Source organism: Halichoeres trimaculatus, unplaced genomic scaffold, assembly GCF_033239565.1.
Source record: "Halichoeres trimaculatus isolate MK-OKI-2021-1 unplaced genomic scaffold, fHalTri1.1 fHalTri1_scaffold_1, whole genome shotgun sequence".
Classification (NCBI taxonomy): domain Eukaryota; kingdom Metazoa; phylum Chordata; class Actinopteri; order Labriformes; family Labridae; genus Halichoeres; species Halichoeres trimaculatus.
In genome coordinates, this window is record NW_027437179.1 from 22949420 (window position 1) to 22972314 (window position 22895).

Sequence of the window (22895 nt, forward strand, 5' to 3'; positions counted from 1 at the left end):
TGATGCTGGCCCCAAAAGTTAGTCCCACATGCTTAAGGCCTGGTAAAATAAAAAGAGGAAAAGTATCGGCCAGTGGAGCTGATTCAAACATTAAGACGGATTGAGTTTCTATGTACCTCACCGTTGTGATATTCTGCAGTTTGGTTATGCAAAGATTGTTACTAACTTTGCTAACTTGGGTAAGAGCTATTTTTCTGCTGTTTGGTGGTGAGCAGAAGGTTTAAAGTTAGTGATCAAAGTGTTTATACTGCAAACTAATGAAGGAAAGGTTAGTTTTAGCTGAAGTCTAAGGTGGGTCAAACCATTGGTTTAGGAGCAGGATGAGTTGGACAGATTACATTTCCTGAGTGTGAAATCAAGAAGAAATCCCATAAGCTAAATAAATGATTTATTGTACAAAAGAAATATGACAGTAAATAAACAATAAAAGACAAAAAAATAACAATTGAACAGTTATTCATATGCACAACCATCAAACTACAAAGTTGGGGTGATTTTTTAACTACACAAAGAACAGAGGAATGAAGGGGGAAGTGAGCAAAACATTAGAAGCGGTGAACCTGTCCAAAACATCATAAACGTTAACGTTTGGGTAGGTATTTACATAGAGATATCTTACTCTCATATATTTATATGAAAACATTCTCATACATAGCAGTATACAAACACTTAAAATTTAAAATGCAACTTATCAACAAGCCATAGATGTGGGCACAGCTAATTATTTCTTTTGACCACACATAACCAGAGCCACTACCATCAATCACTCTGTCAATAACTCAATCTGAACCTGAGAGCAAGGGGACCCTGTGGTTTTCATCTACACTTTTTGGGGGGTGGTTTTGGTGGGGTTAGGGGTTCTTATGGGTCAAATGTTTGTACAGATTAGTGGATGACAAATCAAAAAAGTAAGGTTTTAGAAGGCTTAAGTGAGGTAGACAGACTTTGAAATGCATTGTAATTATTATTAATAAATAAACAATTGACCGGTTGAATTATTTCCAACCACTGCCCCTAAATCAGCTTTTTCACCCTTTGAAATGTTCTAGCAAATTCCTGCAATCACAAAAGTTACAGCACACATCATCCTCTACTTTGGCTAACAATCCCTGGATACTCCTCCCATTCTCACATGAGTGCTTTCACTCAAAATACAAACACAAGGCAAAAACATGTCCATGAAAGACAGTAGACACATTGTTTAAGTCAAAAGGACGTAGTCTCTCTAACATGGTAACAGATTAAAGTTGGTGGGAGGGCCATTTCCAGTTAAAGCATTCTATGTTTGTCGATCCAGACACTTATAACGCACATTACTTATCACCCAGAGTGGGCAAGGAGGCCTTTCAGGCCACTGGTACAGTAAGTCCAGGTTCCAGATTAGACAGAAGTGTGTGAGTGTATGGACAGGCCCCCGCTTCAGACAAAAGTCAAGAAAGCGTGATATCAAAAAAGAGGTGATAACCTCTCTAGTTTATGGTTCATCACCAGAAGCTTGAATAGTTTTTTTTCCTTTACTGTACAAGCTCTCTTGTGCTTAATAAAACACAGACAACACTTAAACCTCCTCACGCCATGAACGTCCCATAGTGCAAAATTTATTGTTGGTAAGGTAGAGTGCCCCAAAAAAGGCTTTTTTGTACCCCTTTTTAATATACATATATCATTTATATATAATGTCAGAAGGCTCTTCCTTTATCCAACAGCATAGTGCTTTCGTTTACAACAAAAGGATATCTTTGCTTTGACATCCAGGAGACAAAGACAGACTTCAAGCTAATCTACTCCATATTCAAGCACTAACAATATTTTCTCCAGTAAGATATCAGCAATACAGTTGAGGTGAAGATGGATGGGGTCATTTAAAAACTCAGTCAGATATTTTCTCTACACTAAAGTCAGTGGTTGAGTTACATTCTGTTGATTTTCATAGAAGCTTTTATCTCCATGTTAAGAAATGCAGCTCGAGGATTCTTGGCAGAAACTTAAACCAAAGAAAAGTAATGGAACTGGATGGACATGACTAAAGAAGATGCTACTCTTTTTCTTGATTCATGACTATTTTGTGATGTGACTAATGTGAATGCTGCTGTAAGTATGAGTGTGTAGTGACGCTGTAACCATGTTTTGTGCAATTGTCAGTTCAGTCATTAACTTTCCTGCAAAGTAGCAAACCCTTGAGCGTACTGACAACCCTCTACACACCATTTCCTTTTGGGGCATGAATTTTCTTTCTGTTTGTTATAACATCAATCCATGGCCTCTTTAAGTTATGCAGCAGTGTACTACGTACTCTGAATCACTTAGTTCAGAAACTGAAGGTGGTAAAGTGTGTTTTCCTTTGTTACTTGAGAAGAAAGGAAATTTGTCGGGTTCTTGTCATGTCTGCTCCTTGTCCTCTCCAAGGCGGTGCCGAATGACTCCAGAGTGCACCTCCATTTTATTGTGCATCTCCTCTGTTGTGCACATAAAACCTTAATCTGTATTATCTTTAATGACAGAGCCATAGATGTAGCTGTACCTGCTTCGTCTATCTGCTACGTGAGAGAACTAGGATAGTTTAACCTCTTTTCTCCTTTTCCCTTTTTGAGTTTTACAAGACTGCACATAAAAAAGATCAAAGTAACTGTGAAAGGTTTCGTGGATACTCGAGAATGTCACACCGGGGTGTTATACATTAATAGAGGGTATAGGTTTGGTTTTGGATCTTCTCATCTCTTTACATCTCTAAAGCACATATCTAAACATCTGTAAACACAATTTTGGATTTATACTTCAGGTATAACTTACTATAAACCCTTCTCACATTAGCATTGGGTTTTGATCCTTTTTAAAGTGATGGACTGCAAAAATTAATCTTAAAACGCCCTCTTGGCAAACATTTCTGTGGATCAAAACGCACCCGTCAATCAGTGTATCCGTGAAATTCATCATTTCCAAGATTACCTTGGAACTGAAACTGCGTATGCGTCCCATCATCTTAATCCCCAGACCTGAAATTTCACAAAGATCCCATTTAAAAAAAAAATCTTCAAAATCCACAAAACTAAACACGTACTCTGTAACAACATTTTGTTTCATTTACAATTTCTTGAAGCTGCTCCACTAGGACATCCTCTTAAATCATTCCAAGTACTGATTTTCCATAATTCAGTCTGTTTTTGATTCATGTTTCGTTTATAAATTTTTACATTTTGAATCGATTAAATTACAGAAAAAATGGAAACCAAGTGGGAGGATTTTGTGTCTGTGCAAAAGTGAAATCTGGTGCAGAGGAGTGGGTTCTGGTGCCAGGTGGGCTCCGTAAGGGTTTTCGGTGGTTTGATGCGTTGATGCCTGTACGCAAGTGTGTGTCTCCTTTGAAGCCTAAGAACAGCCACATCTATCCACCACCATCCCTGGGATTTTGCCGTGAATTATCTGCTGCTTGTCATTAAAGTAGAGCATATTAATGGGGGACATCTTGGTTGGGGTACAGCAGGGCCCTGCAGAGCCCCGAGGGTTTGCATGCTGCACGAGGTGGGTATGTGGGTATTTTTGCATGAACATGTACTCGCACTGGCCCGAGCAGTAGTTGGCTTTGTAGCGTTTGGGTGCAATGATCCAGTCCCAGCCAAAAGCCTCAAAATCCACAGTCAGGGGGTAGCGACAGCAGCGGGACTCGGTGGAGTGCTCGTCACAGTCCAGACCGAGGTTTCTCCGAGAACGTTTGGTCGTCTCAAGAACCTTCACTTCCAGGAACGGCTGCTGGAATCAGGGGGAGGAGGAGCAAGACACAGAGAAAGAGGTGGTTATAAGAGAACAACACGGCTAACACATAAGTGAAAATAAAAAAGAAAAACAACAAGATGACAGTTAAACATATACAGTACATGAAATCAAAGCCTATTATCACTTCCAGTTTACTAATAAGTCAGACTTCACAGTGGCTAAAGAACTGGGCTATCATGCACTGCGTTGTGTCTACTTCTTCTGCTTAAAACTTTTTGTCTACAGTCATCAAAGCTAAATAAAGTGCAGGTGGATGATACTCTTCAAACCACGGACAAAATGAGGAAGATCCTGATGACAGAAATCCTCTCCCTCGCTGACAGATTCGGCATTAATTTGAAGAGTTAGTAAATACAGCTTTTTCAAATTTAAAGCATATTTTTTCTCCAAACCTAACCAGAGGTTTTGATATTTGAACCTTAACCAACAAAGATACCTGACTTACTGTGCTTGATATTTTTTTTGACTCTCTCATGACCAACTTTGGGTTATTAGCCTTTCCAAAAATTAAAACTAGGAGTCGATGCAACCTGTAAGCCAAGCTTAAATGAAGCTGAACAACTGTTAATCCACTCTTAAATCATCACTTATTCCCACTTATTTCCATCTCTGTCCTTCTGCAATCAGCTAATGGTTATTAACTATTTCAAATGCTTAATCAACCAAATTCAGGCTCTGTGTTGAATGACCAATCAACTTTCTGCTGCCCAAAAATTAATCTGTTCTCTGTTGTGATTTCAGTTTCATCATTGTAACCCTCCTCTGGTCCAGTCACCTCTAATCCATCTCATCAGAGTCCAACTCCAGCTTCTCAGCTCAACCTGCACCCTTACCACGACACCACCACACTGCAAAAACTGAAATCTTATCAAGTGTTCTTGTTTTATTTTCAGTAGAAAATTCCTTTTTAGACTCAATATGAGCCAAATTCACATGACCAATCCAGAAAATGTCTTGTTTAAAGTTATTTAAGGACAAAAATGAGGTCTGAATTGCTCGTAACCAGTAAAAAAATCTGCCAATGGAACAAAAGAAAAGTTACTTGTATTGAGACATTATTCTATTCTCAAGGAAATTTTCAAGCAATTTTTTCTTGTTCCATTGGCAGATTTTTTTACTGGTTACAAGCGATTCAAACCTCATTTTTGTACTCTGATAACTTGAAACAAGACATTTTTCTGGATTGATAAGTTGAAAGTGGCTCATATCAAGTATAATAAGACAATTTTTACTTTAAAAAAAAGACAAAAACACTTGATAAGATTTCAGTTTTTTTGCAGTGCACCACCAGTGTCGGGACTCCACAGGGCGGGTTTCCATTCCTGCCACCATTTCTATTACATGAAGAAAACATGATGGAGGAACATCCTACACTCATCATGTTCTCTAAACTTCTAAAGTCAACATTGATCATGTTCTCTAATCTTAAACAGCAAATATTGTTCCCATATAATGAAGCCCTCCCTTATTGTATCAATGAGCTGAGCTAGACTAACCACGTCTCAGCTCTAGAAACATACGTCACCTTTGATGTGCCTATGCTATCAGTGCAATCTGTACTAAGCTACAGTTGATTTTGCTCCAACAGAACAGACAAAAAACACATTATCTGAGATGCATTGTACACACGTAGCCAGGCATTTTCAAAAACAAATATCCCCCCATTGTTTTTGAAAATACTTTAGTCCACATGCACCAGGGCAAAGTGCGGCTTGATGCATGCCAAACCCATGTTGGGCAGTGTTTTCAAGACGTAAAACCTGTGCCAGCCAATCAGAATGAGCCCCTGTCATTTAGCTGTGATGTTTAAGAACAGAAAACTTTGTTTACTGGTGTCTCCATTAAACCATGACACGTTTTTAGTGACGTAGAGCTGCATTTTCGTGTGGTTCACAGGCCTAAATGTATAAAAATATCTGTGGTTTCCCAGATACACAGCTACATGTGGACATGGCCTTAATCCTACTCGTGGCTTTATTACATTTAGAAACATTTTGTCTCTGAGGACCAGTAAAGTAAATCATCTCTGTTATATGATAGCTTTGTAATCATTTGCTGGTCAGATTTCTGTTTTGAAGCTGTTTTCTGAGCATAGTATCTTAACTGGACAAAAAGATTCACAGAGTGATTATGCAACAGAGGAGGACTCCCTTTTGAGGTTTGTTCTTCATTCAAACAAACACAAAATCAATCAACAACTGCACATATTCAAGCAATGTACCAACCAACCTAGAAACCACCTTAAAGGCTCAGCATTCAGAGTCAGTGAAATCGATGATTCAGTGGTTAAAAAGTAGAGATTAAAAGCTATTGGAACAAATTAAATTTGAGCTTAAGGTTAAAAATGTGAAAAATGCTTCACCTGTGTTTTGATTTATTCCATAGAGTTGAAAACTTTTCACATTTTGTTGTGGAAAATTATATTTTGAACAAAGCAAAGAAAAGTTTAAAAAAAATTCTAAAGATGAAACTTTTAGCCCATCGCGTGCTGTTATTGTCGCTTCTGCTAGCAGAAGGAGAAAATAACAAAAACATTCCTGCTCAAGCAGGAAAAAGAAATCCTACTGATTAAAAGTTCAGTGTTGACTGTAAAGCCACAAAGATCATGTTTAATCTCAGGGGGCTTTTTGTTATTTCTTGTATCAGTTTAAGATTTAAACAGTTATATCCAAATAGGTAGGAGACTTTTGATGAAGAGCAGAGCTAAGTAAAAATTACACTAATATCATGCAGGTCTTATCTTATTTTCTTAACTCCTCCAGCACAAAGCATTGACCTTTATTCAGCTTCAGATTTTGTCTTGTTTTTGTATAAAAAGCTTGGGGTTGAAGGTGTTAGGGATAATGTGAAAAGCAATAAAAACTTAACTGAAACTCTTTGAGACTCATGGTGTTTGCTCCCTGCTTTACTCAAACTGGCGCTGTGTCAGTGTCACCTTAGCTTCTCCTGCCAACTTTTCTAAAAAGGTCCATCAATTTAAAGAGCAAACAACTAATTCACTTATGTTTAAAAACGTTTAAGTCTTTGAAAATCATTTTCTTACCAATATGAAATACAAATCCATGTTGTTAGACTTTGATAAATCATTGTAAGTTGTCTTCTCCACAGAGAATCTAAGGCTGTGTCTCAAATCGCATTTTCCTTAAGTACACTGACATGAATACACGGTGTACACTTTGTACTTATTAGAACAGTGCACAAAATCTTACAGGGTAGTTTTGTCCCAGATCAAACACTGTGGCTTTACACTTACCGGATATTAGAATCACATTCACAGGTTTTCTTCTGCTACTCATTGATTACAATCATCAACCACTGTCTGATATGTGTTCACACTGTCAGTGTGAACACACATATGCATTAAGAATAATAAGTGTAAATACCGAAGAATGCGATTTTGAACACAGTCTAAGTATTTCTATAAAAGTCTACATTTCGTAATGTGTCTTGTCGTCTGAGACTAAAAAAAGCTGAAAGCTCTCAATCTGAAAAGAGTGACAATCAAATATCTTTGAAGTAAGAGCAGTGGTGAAAACCACATACTCATTTATTGAAACTGGCCCTTTCCAGTGTTGATGGACCATTGTGTATACTCAGTTTGATCCCTGACCCTGAAGGTCATCTGCAGCCTGTCACAACCTTGACCTTTGGGGGAAAGCGAGCGGATCAAATATTTTATTCCTTCATGTTTGTTATACAAAGCCTTACTCTCCCCACAGTGATTCCAGCTGGGCTCGAGCACTGTTTTTTGTGACGCATTCAAAAGAGGAAATGGGCTGAGAGGCCGTTGGGGTGAGACCATGTCAGCTTGGCCTTTAGGGCTTATTTGTAGAAAAAAAAGAGCCCACGAATAAGGAGAAGAAAAGTTTCACTCCTTCTGTGCTTGTTGTGTTTTGTTTTGTTTTGATACTTGCATGTGTTTTTGATCTTTTTTCTTTTTTTCAGTCAAGAAAAATATTGCACACTGCTGTGAGCTCAGAGGGCAGCTTTATTGGCTAAGACACCAGAGCTGACCTCTGATATGTGTTGTGGAGATCTGACCCAAATGTCTGCTTAGTAAATATTTGCTGTTGCTTAACTGGGGGGACTGGCTTACATAATTTAACATGGCTGTTGTGCGTAACATTGAGTCCAACTAACTCTGGGATTTCTCAGTTATTGTTTCTCTAATGCTTTTAAAATAATTCTATGTGCATGAATATTTCCGGTAAATTCAAACACAGCAGCTATGTTTCCTCTGGACTGAATCTTGTAACCTCTTTGTCTTCAAGGGCTTAAAGAATAGAAAAGGTGAGATCTAATCTGTTTTGCTTTTTTTCAACTATCATGGATGAAATTTGCTTTATTACAAGAAAAATGCATGCTTATCTTCAAAGTAATTTTGCAATTGGCTTGATTTCGGCTGCCCTTCTTTGATTTGAATATTCATCGATTTGTGATTTAATGAAAACAACCTCCCACCCAGGCCCTGCCACCCCCCTCTACCCCTGGGACAGGTCTGAGGGTCCTTACCAGCCCCTCCTCCCCTGGTCGCAGAGAGGTAACTGCCAGGTCATTGCCACTCTCATCGAAGGCGTTGATGTCGATCCCCCAGTTGGTGTGAGGCTGTTTGAACCAGTTCTGCAATACGTGTTTAAAGTCAATACTCTGCCAGTGGCCAACTCGGGAGTTCAACTCGATCTTCAGGGAACGGATGCGGATGTGGCGACTGCCCTGCTCCGTGATGGGCTTCAGCCGGAGGATCTGCAAGTAGACGGTGGAGGTCTGCTGTAGCGGCCGCAGGTACACCCATAGCTGGGCCTTCAGCACCTTGGTAAACATCAGTTTGGGGCTAAACTTGAAGAAGCAGCAGCTTGGCTTCCCATTCACTTGCACCAAGGGCTCCGCTGCAGAGAAGAGCACAGGAGCACATGAGGGCAGAAAAGTGTCTTTCATATCTTTAAATCCAGTCCAACCCTGAGTCTGGCTGAAATCTTTAAGAGTATGTACATGGCATTAAAAAAGAAGAAGGCTGCAGTCAGCTGAGACCTATCCATGTTAATAACTGCATTCAAATTACAGAAAAGAAAGGGCCTCTGCTAATCAAGATCATTTTATTACCAAAAGAGGGCCACAGAATCTGAAACTCATCTTTTAAGGTTCCCAAACACTAAAATCTGTCCCGTAGCACAGTGAGGATTTCAAAAGTAAGCAGGCATTGAAAACTCTCTGAAGTGGATATCTGAGACTCACAAATTTGCCTTTTTGTGACACTATGAATTTTTTTTTTATCATTTCTTAGCAGAACTCAAGAGTTGGTTTCATGACATTAAAGAGCTACCCTGTATGGTCACTTTAAAAGTTCAGAGACTTAAAGAAGCCTGCGAGCAATGTTCTGCCATGTTCTGATTAACCTCTGCTGAACACATTATGAAGGATTGTAGGATTTTGTAACTGAGAAATGTCTGCCACCTCCTCAGTAATGTTTTGAAGATGTTACAGTTTAATTGTCTCTTCAATTCAAACAAAAACTTAAGATCATATCAATTTTAGCTTGAGTTTAAGAGCATCAAGTTTTCAGAAAAAGTACGAACCAAACACAAAGTAACATTTGGCTTTTTTCACAACCTCATAAATCAAAGCCACAGAACTCATTCTGGTCTTTACAATGTGTATTTTTATCATGTACTAACTGTAGCCACATTTGCAATATGGCTGTCGGTTATCATATGTGCACATGGTCCTTTCAGTCAGGTTACATTTGTGATTACATCAAGGTTGGACAAACAGATACATTTGCATATTAAAACGTGGATCAAGTAATGGTGGCCTGAGGCCAGATGGTAACCTTAGATTCCCCTGGGTCAGTCGCAAAGAAATGGTCTCACCCTTTTATTACAAAGAGGCAAAATTAAAAAGAACTGCAGGTTTTTTTCAGTGGCTCATCCTTATTGGAACATATGATTGGTATGTGGATTATGGGTTATGTCAAATGAACACAAGGCGTTTCCTAAAATAGGCAGATTTATTCCTGTCATGATCCTTGGCTCTGCTATTTCTATGATTTGCACCACATGTCAAATCTGCACATGCTTCATTTACATATACCTCCATCTGATATAATGACATCCATGCATTGCATTCATACATTCATTTCCATGTAAAGTGTTCATTTATTAAGGGAAATTTATTCTGCATCAATCTGGCATAATGTGAAAACTGATTACAATGGAATATCTAATCTGCCCATTTTCTCTGAGCATATCTGACATGATTTCGGCACATAAACCAACGTTTTCTGACATTTATCTAAAACACGGGGCTTGTTGTCCCTCTTTCGAAAAACTGATTAAAAAGAGTGTATGGATGGACCTGTCAATCATTGCTAAATCTGGGGTTGCTCAGGCAACCTGAAAATGCTTCCTGGGTCAAAAGGTTATTTTGCACCTCAGCCTAGTTAAGAAATGGGATCAGGGGTCAAAACCGTCAGCCTCTTTACATCTCAGGGGTTCTGGGGAGGGGGCTACCCTAATAGCCAGATTGAGTTTGAAGGTCAAGGTCGACCTATGGCAACGGGAATATGTTATTTTTTCCCCAAAATGCTTTTTGTTAAAACATAGAATACAAGGGAAGAGTTGTAAAAAAAATTCAGCAACACACAACAGCCCTGATTCAGCCATGGTTTGTTTTGGTTTGATTAGGGAGGAGACTCTCCAGCCAATAGTGTTTTGTTTATCAAACCTCCATTAACCAGAGGAACACGCTGCACCGGGCTGTTTTTCTTCTTCCCTCTCTCTCCCCTTTTTTTTTTTTTTTACACCAAACAAGTGTTGTAATTGAATTATGGTCATGCATTGAGGGATATGAATTCACTGAGGTACAGATGGACTATCCATTAGAAGAGTCCAGGGTGAACATTGAATAAGGGCCAAGCCAGGGACAGACGTGGTCCTTCAGCCTGTGTTTCCAGGCCCAGTCATTAGTGAGTGTAAATTATACAGTGTCTCACGCTGGACAAACAATATGTCAATGTTCCTTCTGGTGGGTTGCTGGGGTCACAGCAATTAACGTGGGTGGTGTTGTGTTTGTTCATCAGCACAAAACTGGGAATGAATGATTTTGCAGTTTGTTTGGGGTTTACTTGTGATAACTACTTTTTGTTGGGTTCAATCACTGCACATGGAGGACACACACCAGCTCTTTCTCTGCAAACAGATTTGTTTTAACTTTGGTTGAGTTCTGTGAGGTAAAAAAACAAATAACATAACAACCATCAAACACTGTTGAGCTGAAAAGAGTTCCCTTTCTGGAGGAGAGGCCTGGAGTTTCAGGAGTAATCTGAGAAGCAGAGCGGGTACAGGACTGTGGTTATTAAACACACATGCACAACATATGAGCTAAATCATGTTAAACAATGACTGCATTGATAGGTGAAATCAATTTGTGCCTTTATAGATCCTGTAAGTGCATATGTAGGAGTGCAAAGCGTGAAGGTTGAATGCCTGCTGCTTAATTACAGCCCACATCTTGGCAAAGAGCTCTACTTGTGCCAAATGTGCAAAGCTACCTTGTAAAGATCAAAAAAGCAAAGGGACGTTCAATCTGAAATTTGTGAGCAAAGTTAGCTCACAGTTTTTACTGAGGGACTGTTTTATGGCTTAATTTCCTGGACAATTTGCACAGTTATAGTTTGGTTAAGTGTTTCATTTCAGCAGTAAAGATGTCGATTCTGATTATGCATTCAGCACCACCTACTGGAGCAATAAGTCCTCTCTGCTGACTGAAACTGAAGGTGGAGATAGAAAGGTAAATCATTTCTGCTGATAGATAAAAACTCCTCTTTACTTCACTTAAACATGTAAACCAAGTAAAACCCAAAGCAGTGTGGACAGAGGCTGTGTTTTTCCAAAGGAAACAGGCTTGTTTGCTTTCCCTCCTCATGTTTCCAGCCTACTTCATTATTACTGCAGCTTATTTCCCTGTGGTATAATTGCAGCATATGCAGCGCATGAATTTTACTGCCAGCACACAGCAGGCCTGCAGGTGAGCCTATCAAACATCTGGTGGACTCCCTGGGTACCTGTGTCCCATAGTTAGCCCAGAGCCTCCTATACATGTAGGTGAGGGGAGAACTATAGAATATAAGGGTTTATTCACACTGCCATCTGTCCATTTTAATATGACCGCAGCTTGTTTAAAAGTTAAATGCTTCTAATAACCAAATGCAGTAATGTAAGTGGACGGTGCAGGAGCCTCTTTAATTGTTGAAAACAGATGGAGAGGTGGAGTAAAGGTATAGTTAGACAAAGAATCGTTAACATGTGTTACCACTGAGTGCTTTAATGTTGGAAATGTGTTCAAATTGAAGAACTTTGGATTTCTTAAATTAACTTAAAAGTACAATTTGCAAAAAAAAGTCCACTTTTTGTTTGAGAGTCATGCCATGAAATTTAACAACAAAGCTCAAAATAGATAAAAAGATCTAAACCTAAATGGATAACTTGATAAAATTCTTATCAAAGGTCACGAGCATGTTCCCACCACATTTCTGTAACTTCAAGTTTGAAGCTACCTCTTAAACATGAGTCATGTAAAAATGAAGAATCTCTCAGTTAAGAATCAGCAGTTCAGCTGTGACAGAGAGAGAAATGGTCACTTATTGTTAATGGCCAAATGGATAACGCATAATGTTATGAACCCAGATAGGAGTGGAATTTGCATATATATCTATATTTTCTTTTCTTAATGGGAAATGCAAATGTGCCATTTTGTGTTGAGTGTGTGTTTGGGATCCTTCATGTTGAATAAATGTGACTCCAGGGTATCCCCACGCACCTCGGCATATTAATCATCGTGACACGTTCACGACCCTTCTAATAAGACAGGGGCCACAGTGCACCCCCTCAAACATCCCATCCCACCCCAGCCTCACTCCCTCTTTGTCTCTCGGCCAGTCCCAAGGGACAGGAGAAGGGTGGTGGGGGAGGCCTGGCTCGAGCTGGGGATGGAGGAGGAGGGGGTGTGTGTGTGAAGTTAGACCCCCTCATTCAGAAGCCCTCCCCTGGGACAACGGCAGGCACAAGACTCCTATTAGGACTGAGCACAGTAGCCCCCCAGGAGCAACAAAAGACACCTCCTAATGCTCCCTGTTCTAGCTTGGTGAACACATGGAAACATGCAACTGCACATAAACCCAAAACATCCACCGGCTCAGAACAGACAGTCCCCAGCAAACACGCTCACAGCTCATTGTTTAGTGTCCAGGCTGTGTATGTTTGTGTTACGAGGGTTACGATAGTGGGGCATCTCCGGCAGCACGAGGATAAAAAGAGCCAGCGTGCAGTGAACTGCAATAAGGTGGACAGCTGGACAGCAGGAGGCATGCTGGGGTCTCACTGCTTGTGTTTGTGTGCATCCACACAAGCATGCAAGACGTTAACATCAGGGGACAATGTGATGCCATGTCTTCAAAAGTCAAATTCAACACTTTTTAACAGATACTAAATTTCACAGTAGTTTTAGTATAATTCAGTGGTAAAAGTTGTATTTTTTTAATATAGTCACAGGGAACAAAAGGGTAATACTCATTTTTGTTCCTTTTGTATTTAAATCACTTATAATTATAAAGCCATGCTGCACATTAAAATAGAGTTGCATCTTACATGTTGACTGGGTGTTTATTCTTTAAAGGATGTATGGTGTCTGTTTTTGCAAAAACCCTCTGTGAGAACTTAAAACATGTTAAAGCCTCAAACCAAGATGTGGTGTCATTGTCGGGTCTTAGAAGTGACTGATGAAAACTAAGGTGAGGGAGTGAACTCTTGAGTAATTTGTGTCGTTGGGATGCAGACACATAGATTTCCAGACTTTAGAGGTTTGTTTTTTCTCTGAATAAAACAATCCGTTAAAAAGTAATGACGATATTAACTTGAGTGTCTAAAAGAAAAAAAATCAATTAGATGATTGTGTAAAGCTTCAATACTGCATAAAAGAAACCTGGTTAGAACAACAGATGTTAATTAATGGGCAGGGAAGGTGTTTTGATATTTGCTTAAGACCATCCCTGAAAACAAACAAACTCATCTATAATTCTATCATTTGTACAGTCCAAAACAAAGGCAGTACCTGAGGCAAAGTCCTGTTTAGTTTATGTTTAGAGTAACACAAGCATAATCAAGACTGATGACTCTTTCTTCAAAGAATCTCTCAGAGCCTGCCCTTTCCTTTATATACACCCCAATCCAATTGTACAACCAACACAACACACTGTGTTAAAGTTTGACCCTTAAGGTCATGAGTTTTCACAACATTTGTTTGTCGGATAACCATATTTTGAACAAGTGATAAACCTGTTGTCATATCATGCAAAGGAAAACAGAACTACAGGCAGTGACACATCAGCAGATAAACTAGAAACCATAAGAACTAGGTTGCATAGTTCACAAAAAAGGAGATAACAGAGACCAGCATTGTCAGAAAAAAATCTAACACAACATTAACTCACTGTAAAATCATTTAATCTGCACTATCTGATGGTGAGTGAAGTGTATAATCTGTACATTAAGTTGGCAAAACACTATAAATGATTCACCCACTGCCTTTCCAATCAAAAACTGAGTCAAAAGTTATGACGTCTTCCCTCCATTGTGGAGGTAGTAAACTTCATGAAAAGCTATTCTCAGTTCTCAATTCTCAGTTTTTTTTCTCATATCTTATCCATCCCATTATGCCTTTGTGTTTCCTGAAAAGTAAACTTGCTTCACTAGCTTGTCGCACAGTTTGTATTGGTAACTCTACACCTGTATTAACATCATTTTGTAGTTTGTTTGACCATTTCCTGGCAGGGTATCCTTTGCTGAGATGTACCACTTGAAAAATACCAGCTTACCAATTGCAGGTAGCAATTACTAATGGAGTAAACAAATAAAAGCCCATTTCTTAACCATAGGACTCCTCTATGGCATGTGTCCCCCTGAGACACTGCAGCTACTTTATTCAATTCATACTCGACAATTTAACACAGATGAGGATGATGAATATTGTCCTCCTCTCAACCCTGAATCATAATCAACACTGTGGCACTGACTTTTATTAGACTGAAAACCAGAAAACCAACAGCAGTGACAAATTCACATCAAATGAACTTCTACCCGATCAGCTTCAGCTCAGAGATCTGGTTTGAGGATTTAAACTGGATTAACTTGAAATTAATTTTCTGAACTTCTAGTGATGAACAGATGACATAATGAATCTGAAAAAGCTCATCAGTTAGAATACTGCATTGAGTAACGTGTGAGGTCTTGAACAATTTCACCAATTTTATGCAAATTTTGAGGTATTATTTATTATTAATTTGTTTAAATAGTTTAAACCGTATTTAACCATGAAGAGACTCATTGAGATTAAAAATCTCTTTTCTCTTTTCCAAGAGTGTCCTGGCCAAAACAGGCAGCAGCATAGTAACAAATACAACACAATTAAAAACACAACATCAATTTTATGCAGGTGATGCTAAAAAATCCATAAAACTACAATCTTTGAATTGTAACATCATCCGTCACAAAGAAGAAAAGCAAGAACAAAGTTCAGGCCGGTGTTAATACAGAATATAGAATAATGCACTGTATTTAAAGCTAAGTTATTGGCATCACCAGGACTAAATTCTTACTCTGAGCCTTCACAAGCATTCTTCTTATTCAGTAACAGACATGAGCATGCATAAGGCTGTGGCATATTTATTGTTATTGAACATAAAATGAACAACACACACTTTCTTCACACAAGTATTGACCACTGATGAGTTGCATCACCACAAATGCTCATAAAATGTGCCAGATTTCTCGCTGGGAGTCATTCTGTTTGATCGCACTTAGCTAGTGAGAGGAAAAAAATCCCTAAAGCCACCCAAATCTGTCAGAATCTCAGCCAAGAGTTTTCTTCGAAGACAAAGATAGTGTGACCACATCGTGCCAACTCTCCCATCAGGAAGCTTTCTGCTTAACTGTTTCCTTAAGAACCTCCAGGCAGCATAAAATCATCTATGGTCCTCTTTATGAGCTCCCCTTGATCCATCTGTGCTGTACATTATATAAATCAAAACTTGTCCCCAAAGAAATTACTTTGACCAAGCATTTACATCAATTCCGTTATTGAGGTCCTGGGCTGATGTGGGTAGACGAGGCGAATGCACACCCACAGGTGATAAATACAGCTCAAGGGTGCTCTCCTCCGCAGCAGAGAGGAGGCTAATTAAATTTTAATGCAGATAATTGTGAGGTAATCCACCGTTAATTGTGCATCTTTCCGACACAGTGGCTCCCTCCTGGGATCCAGCATTATGCTCATGCAGCATTTCCTTTGCGTAAACGCCTCTTAGATTTAATGGACTCTTCCATAAACACACACTCACTCACACACTCACACACACACAGCCTGGACGTATCCATCAACAATAATCCCCTCAATGATCTCCATTTTATCTTCTCACTCCTCCTCCCTCTCCTCCTCCTCCTCACTCATGTCCCTACACGGGGCTTAATTACTGGTGTGAAGTAATTATTTCCTTTATTAGTGAAACGTAACATCTGTTTCAGGTCTTTTTAATTGTACCTATAAAACCCTTCCATGATTTCTGTCCTTTTAGGATAGGACTGAGCTGCTTGTTGCTCCCTATGGGCTCACTCCCTTCTTCCCTTCAACCCCCTCATGCCTGCACAAGCCACAGTGCACCTAACTCCATCACACTCTTTGAAGCCAAATGGCAAGAAGCATTAATCATTAAAATGATCCGTTTTTTTTTATTATGCAACTGAAGTATTTCTACTTCATTGACTGCAGTCTTGCATCTGTTTCGATAACTTTTCAGTGCTGTATTTTTGGTGAAGCTCGATTAAATTCCAAAGCACCATATTCCCAAAAAAGAGAAGAACACAGAGTGAGAGCAGAGACCGGTACCCGGGAGCGTGGGAATAGGGGAAGGAGTGAGATTCCTGAGGTCCTGGGGAAATTTTGTCCCAGTATTAATAGACTTTGGTCCCTTTGAAATTTTATTAGCCATAAAGTTGACAGTAAGTCGTGCAATTTCTACAGTCCTTACAGACCTTTCTTTCTTACGTTTTTTACTCCTTCTTAAACAAACTGGTCATGCCCCCCCTCCCGGCATCCAAACAAATCAACACCAAAGTTTATCTTTCCCTCGACTGATGCAGGCAACCAAGCAGGGAGAACAGGTGTCATCGTCAAACTGAGACCTCCATGGAATAAATAAATCTATAAAAAACCTCAAATAGTCATCAACTTCCAGCAAACACTGGCAACTGAGCTGAAGACAGTCTGACTTCTGCTGCTCTGTCCTTTTAGCGCTCTCCCTCTTAATTTTTATGGTTCCTGCACCTTCAGGAAATGACCCTTTTATAGGGTCAACACTATAAAAGACTTGTTTTTTTTGTGGGAGTGGTTGGTGGATGTGTGTGTGTGTATGTGTGTGTGTGTGTGGTGGGGGATAAGTGTTCAAGTAACTACCGGTTCGTCTTTGCTGTCAAAGAAAGAGACCCGATGAGGTTAATAGTCTCCTCGTCCAATATATCACATAGCTGTGAACTCTGTGACCCTTTTTGTCAATAGGAGAACTTTTTTCTGGAGTGTGTGTGACTGTGTGGGTGTGACTGAGAGTGTGTGAGCATCCTCATGTGTCTACACAAGTGCGCAAATGTAAAAATTGTATAGATTTGTGTAACTGTGTGTATTTTTGTGTCTTACAGAGTTGTGTTAGCCTCTTCTTTAACTGAATGTGCGTAACCATTACAAGACTACATAAGAGAAGCTGTTTAAAGTTAGCTGATAGATTCATAACCAGCTGGACCAAACTGAGGCATGAGAAATTTTATACTGGGAATAAAAGACTCAAAGACACCTGAGTGGCCTCTCAAAGAGATTCAAAAAGGATTCAGTTTGAGTCTAAACCTGACTTTACACTCTGGAGTAGATGGTTTTCCTTGCAGTGATTGCCTTGCCACTAATTTGGCTTTGATGTGGACATGCAGCATTGTATGTTTGCTTGAATAAATTTAAACTTTGAGTAAAGACTTGAAGAGAAGCTGAGTGAGTGCTGCTCTCTGCTGGATTCTCTGTTGTTGGACAATCACTTAATTAATTAAAATGTCTCTGTAAACAACTTTAACCCAAAAACATGAGGAACAAAACTGCCAAAACCTTTCAAAACAAAACCTTTTGTGCAACGATAGATGATGCAGTTGCAAATTGTGAGTACCACTTTATGGATCTTCTTCCTGACATGTCATGACAAAATCTGTGTTTAATGTTACATGTTGATGGCTTACAAAGAAAACACTTCAATGGCAGCTAATCTGCATCTGACACACACACAGAGACGAAGAGAGAAGAAAAACGGGAAGAAGGAGAGGGTCTGTCATGGTTGAGGAGGGTCTGCTTTAAATGTCCCGGACAGCTGACAAATGAGACCAGTAAGGTCAAATCCTCACCCCACCTTAGGCAAAGCAATCTTAGGTCCAAAATCACACCTTGTCAGCTCTAACAGACAATTAAAGAGATAAATCAAACAAAACACAAAAAGTTCAACTCCTGTGTTAATGTCCTGTGCTACTCGTTGATGAAAATCTCATTCAGAAAGCTGCACAACAAAATGACCCTGATAAACTGCTCCAAACTGAGTCATATTTTAATGCCTGAACAGCGAGCGAAGCGGTTACCTACACAACACACAGCATGGTGGGAGATGCTTCAGTGCCGCACTCTGATATAAATAGCTGTACTTTTCCATGAAATTTCATAGTAATTAGAGACCAAGATGCATGGACCCTCTCAACCCCCACTGCGGCACCCACGTACCTTGAGTGAATACTAAGAAGCAACTCTGGCACAGGTCCAGTTCAGTATGTACTGTGTGAACCCACATGGCCCATCAAAGGCAGTGTGCACCACCGTGAAAAGGGTGATCGGGTTCGAGGTGCGCAGGCAATAGTGTTTGAAGTCCTTCTTCTATCACAGAGACAGAAAAAGGCACTTTTAATCCTGTGGGATCACCAAGGCGCCACAGGCAAAAAGAGATGCACTCATTCTCTCAACTCTTCCATGAGTAGTGGGTAAAAAAGAAGAGGAAGGAGAGGAGAGAAGAGGGGGCTAACTGGAGGGAAGGTGGGGGTGGAGGGACGAGAGGGGGGAGTGGGAAGGAGCAGATGATAGAAACTGCAGCTGACGTAACGAGATGAGGCAAAAAGAACACAGAGGAAGTGCTGTAACATGACGGATACAGTGGTAATGTCAGTTATTAGCTCCTTTGATGCTGGTAGCAATACAGAACTGGCTAATGCCAGGCAGAAAGGCTTTTTTCTGACTCTACATGGTTTAAATTGCATTCAGTGAACGTTTAGCTATCTGAGAGTAGCTGTGACTATGCAGGAGGTGAGATTCATCATTTAGGATATTAGTTTAAAGATATTTTTGACTGTACAGAGCAGGGTGCAAAGCTGTGAGTACATGCAGTATATATCATATATTTACAGGTGGAGAGGGTAATATCTGACATCAGATTGATCTGCACTTTAGAGAAACAACAAATAACAGAGGACCTCTCTGTGGTTTAATACCCAGGACACAGCAAGTAAAGAAGGCAGTGACAGAGGAGACAGAGTCTGAGTGAGAACTTCAAGCAGAAATATCTTTTTGTTGTCCTCTTTGTATTTTTTTTTGTGAAAATGTTTCTAAAAATACCTGCCAAATAACAGTCTGAAAACACCACCCTATCTCACCTATAAAACATCAGCTGTTCATTATATCTACTAAACTGAACTCAATGCCCTCAGAAGAAAAGCTTTTCCTGCAGCCCACATTTTATGTATGAAAGATCTTAGAGTGGAAAAATTAATTAAAAGCATGCTTAAAAGGTGTTAAAAGCTGAGGTGAAGAGTAATTGGAAGAACTGGTTTGCTGAAACTAAAGGGACAGGTGTTTGCATAGGTGAAGACAAAAAAGTGAAAAGTGATTGTTAAAACTGGATCAATCAAAAAAAAAAATCTGCTTAGAGGTAGATAGATCTGGCAACTACGCATATCTTTGTTCCCTCCAGGGAAAAATATTTAGAATGTGTTTTATCCGCCTTGTGCAGAATATATTACGTGTGTAAATGTTGTTGAACCCCACGATTCGCCGGGAAAAGGTCACACACTCCCCTCGACCCTAAGTGATTCTGGGTCTTTGTGTAACTCGTGGTGAAAAAAAAACCGAGCTGCGCCCATAAACTTCGCATTTAAAAGGCAAGTGCGGCCGAGGGGGGCCGGTGCATGAGGGGAACAATAGCAGCTTTTTGGACACACTTTTTCTCACTGCGATGAACAGCAGGGAAACCGGTAGAGGCTCCTATAAAAGAGCGATAGAGCACAGCTGCCGGGGTTCAACAGTAATTTTATAAAATGTCTCCAAGGGGGGCAGCCTGAGGTTTATCTGTGGACTTATGGCCATATATGTGAAGGCGCAAATTGTTGGATTGTAATAATGAGAGCGATCATAACCGTATAATGGGGACTTTTAAGCGAAACAAACAAACAAAAAACAAAAAACAAAAAAGGTATGTGTAATCAATAAAAGTGCACTTGACATTCAAACGAAGCTGTCATGTGTTTACTTTCTGTTAAACACAAATCATGTGAAGAGGAAAAGTTTGACAGCAGGTGGACTGAAGAGTACAGCAGCAACAGCTGCCCTCCCTCAACATTATCACCCTCATCCTCATCATCATTATCATGAAAACAAAAGTTCATCAAGGCATGTTGGAGCTGTCTTTCGGAGGACGGACCTCTTTATGCTGCTGTTTATTGATTTGCTGGTTCCACGCGTAATCTCGGGCCTGTTTTGACAACCGTGGCTCACGGATGAGCAAAGCCATTTGTCTAATTTTATCAGTCCTCTTAAGACACACACAGAGGACCCCGATCTGTATGTAAAAAGTAGGTTAGGTCACTGACCATGCACGCAGTGGAGGCCAGTGTCACTTGAACCTCTCTGCTCCAGCAATTACGCGTAATGACGCATTTGGAGACAATATTGTGGGGCTGTAAAAGCTATTACTCACGCTCAGAAGCCATGGTGATAACGGACTCTGTGGTAGCGTGGTACTCATCCTCCTCCATGAACTCATCCTGGGACGACGCGTCTCCCTGGAAGTCGTGATGGTCCAGCAGCTGCTGGAGCGGAGGCGCCTTGGGCAGCAGCTGATTGACCACTTCCCGGCTGATGTTGGGCGCCTGCTTCAGACGCAGCTTGCTCAAGATCTGGGACTTGATGGTCTCCAGCCTAAGTACTTTGCTCTGCTCCCTCCAAACGCAGGCGGAACACTCGTGGGAACCGGCGTCCTCGTCCAGCAGGGACAGCCCGGCATCCGTGGGCGTCTCGCTGGGAGAGGGCAGCAGTAGATTGGGCTCATCGCTCCCCGACTGTCCCAGAGACACAAGCACCATCAAGCACAGTAAGAAGTTGTATCTCGGCATGGCGACCCGTGGAAAGAGCCAGAACAACTTTTGTTTCTTTCTTCTGCTTTTCCTTTTTTTTTATCCCGTTATATCCTCTTCTGGGTTGCGCGTCGTCCCTTGGCTTATCCTACAGAAGGCAGAGATACAGTGACCTGCATCTAATCCAATACGGTAACCCGAAACTGCTGCTCTTCAGATTTTGCAATAATTTTTCAAAAACAAAAAGTAGGTCCAAGAGTGTCTCGATGCAGGTTGTTTGGACATTAAGTCATCAAATTATCTGTCAAATGAATGCATAGTCCGCTCACATGTAGTGTGATGGTTGTTTAGGTTTTCTTCAGTACAATTTAGTCCAAGGAGGTGTGTGAGTGTTCAGAAGTGTCACTGAAAAATGTGCAAGTGCGGTCAAAAAGGGGCTCTTTATATATCTCAGCTGCCCGGTGTCGTAATCCGTCTCCATTGGCTAAGATTGCAACAAAAGGCTTTTAGGTCTGTCACCAAGTCAAGAGGGACAGAGCGGAGGAAGGGTGCGCACGCTGTTATGAGAGTATAAATGTTTTTACAGTGCACAAACAATGTCTCACATATAAGATTACGCCTAATTAGGTTATTATGAAAACGAGGACTGCGCATTTGTCCTGAAACGCTTTATTTCGGTTTCAATAAAAAAAGGCTTTAAAGATTCCTTCCTCTTTAATTCTTCATACTATATCATGAATCACACAGATCATTTATAGGCTACATTTTTGTTACATTTAACAACTAAACTATCAAGTATTCCTAACAAAAGACTTCCATCTTACTGGCAGAATTTAGAAGTTGCATGAGCTTGCTCTCTGCAAACTGACCGTGAAAGTATTTGTAAAACCTGTGTGGTTAAAACTGATATTTATCCTGACAAACACGCGGTCTAACCAACTGAAATTGGAATTTTAAAGAGGGTACAATCAGCTAATATTAGTATCATAAGGTTTATCGTCTGGTCTTATGATTATCAAATTCAATGTTCTTCAGTTTGCATGCTTCCTGTTATCATATAACTATTTCGACCTCATAAGTTTTGATCCCAGCATGCATTGTGTCAATAAGTGTATCCAGAATAAACATTGTACTTTCAGTAGTGAATCTTAACGTTTTCCGCAATTTACTAAGGACAGTTGAATTTTTAGATTTTTGAGTCACATATTGTCAGTGACCCCATGAACCGGGTCCATCTGTAAACTTGATCATAACAACTACAAACACATAAACCAAATTTGTATTTAGAAACAGAATGCACTGTAACTTGTGATGTCTGTAGCTACAGCAGATTTTTTTCACTATTGTACTTTCTGATGTAGTGAGTTTTCTACCCTCGCTGGCTCACTAGTGTCCTCTGCTGGGGGAAAGCATAACTGCAGCTGCTGAACACATCTGTGTCAATTGGAAAGTGGGAGAAATGAGTAAGATGACTAAGGATTATGCTTCAGCGTATCTTCAGTGACAGCCACATATAACTTTTAATCTGTTAAAGAAACTTTCAGAAATATAGAGTTGTACAAGAAAACTCCATGTTTTATAAAGCTGTAGGAGGCTCATCATACAAGTCATTCCTCCACAATTTGATAAGGAAAAAGTACTCTATTTTCTTGCTATGAATGT

General features: G+C 40.0%; 1 protein-coding gene across 2 annotated transcripts; it reads right to left on the reverse strand.

The window, feature by feature from the left end:
- Positions 1 to 371: 371 nt before the first annotated feature.
- Positions 372 to 21745, reverse strand: gdf11 (growth differentiation factor 11). Of its 2 annotated transcripts, none has more exons than XM_074662923.1 (3): positions 20858 to 21745; positions 8284 to 8657; positions 372 to 3747 (listed from the first exon to the last, which is right to left on the reverse strand). In XM_074662923.1, the coding sequence occupies exons 1-3, from the start codon at positions 21270 to 21272 to the stop codon at positions 3367 to 3369; spliced, it is 1170 nt and encodes a 389-aa protein (XP_074519024.1). In that variant the 5' UTR covers positions 21273 to 21745; the 3' UTR covers positions 372 to 3366. The 2 variants fall into 2 exon arrangements, with proteins under 2 accessions (XP_074519024.1, XP_074519860.1); XM_074663759.1 differs by having other exon boundaries at positions 372 to 3744; positions 20858 to 21742.
- Between the last annotated feature and the right edge of the window lie 1150 nt (positions 21746 to 22895).

Coding starts and splice junctions, on each gene's coding strand:
- gdf11 (XM_074662923.1), bottom strand. CDS start 21,272: ATGCCGAGATACAACTTCTTACTGTGCTTGATGGTGCTTGTGTCTCTG. Junction 8,658..20,857: donor TATCACCATGGCTTCTGAGC/GTGAGTAATAGC, acceptor TCTTCTCTGCAG/CGGAGCCCTTGGTGCAAGTG. Junction 3,748..8,283: donor GACCAGGGGAGGAGGGGCTG/GTAAGGACCCTC, acceptor CCCTGATTCCAG/CAGCCGTTCCTGGAAGTGAA.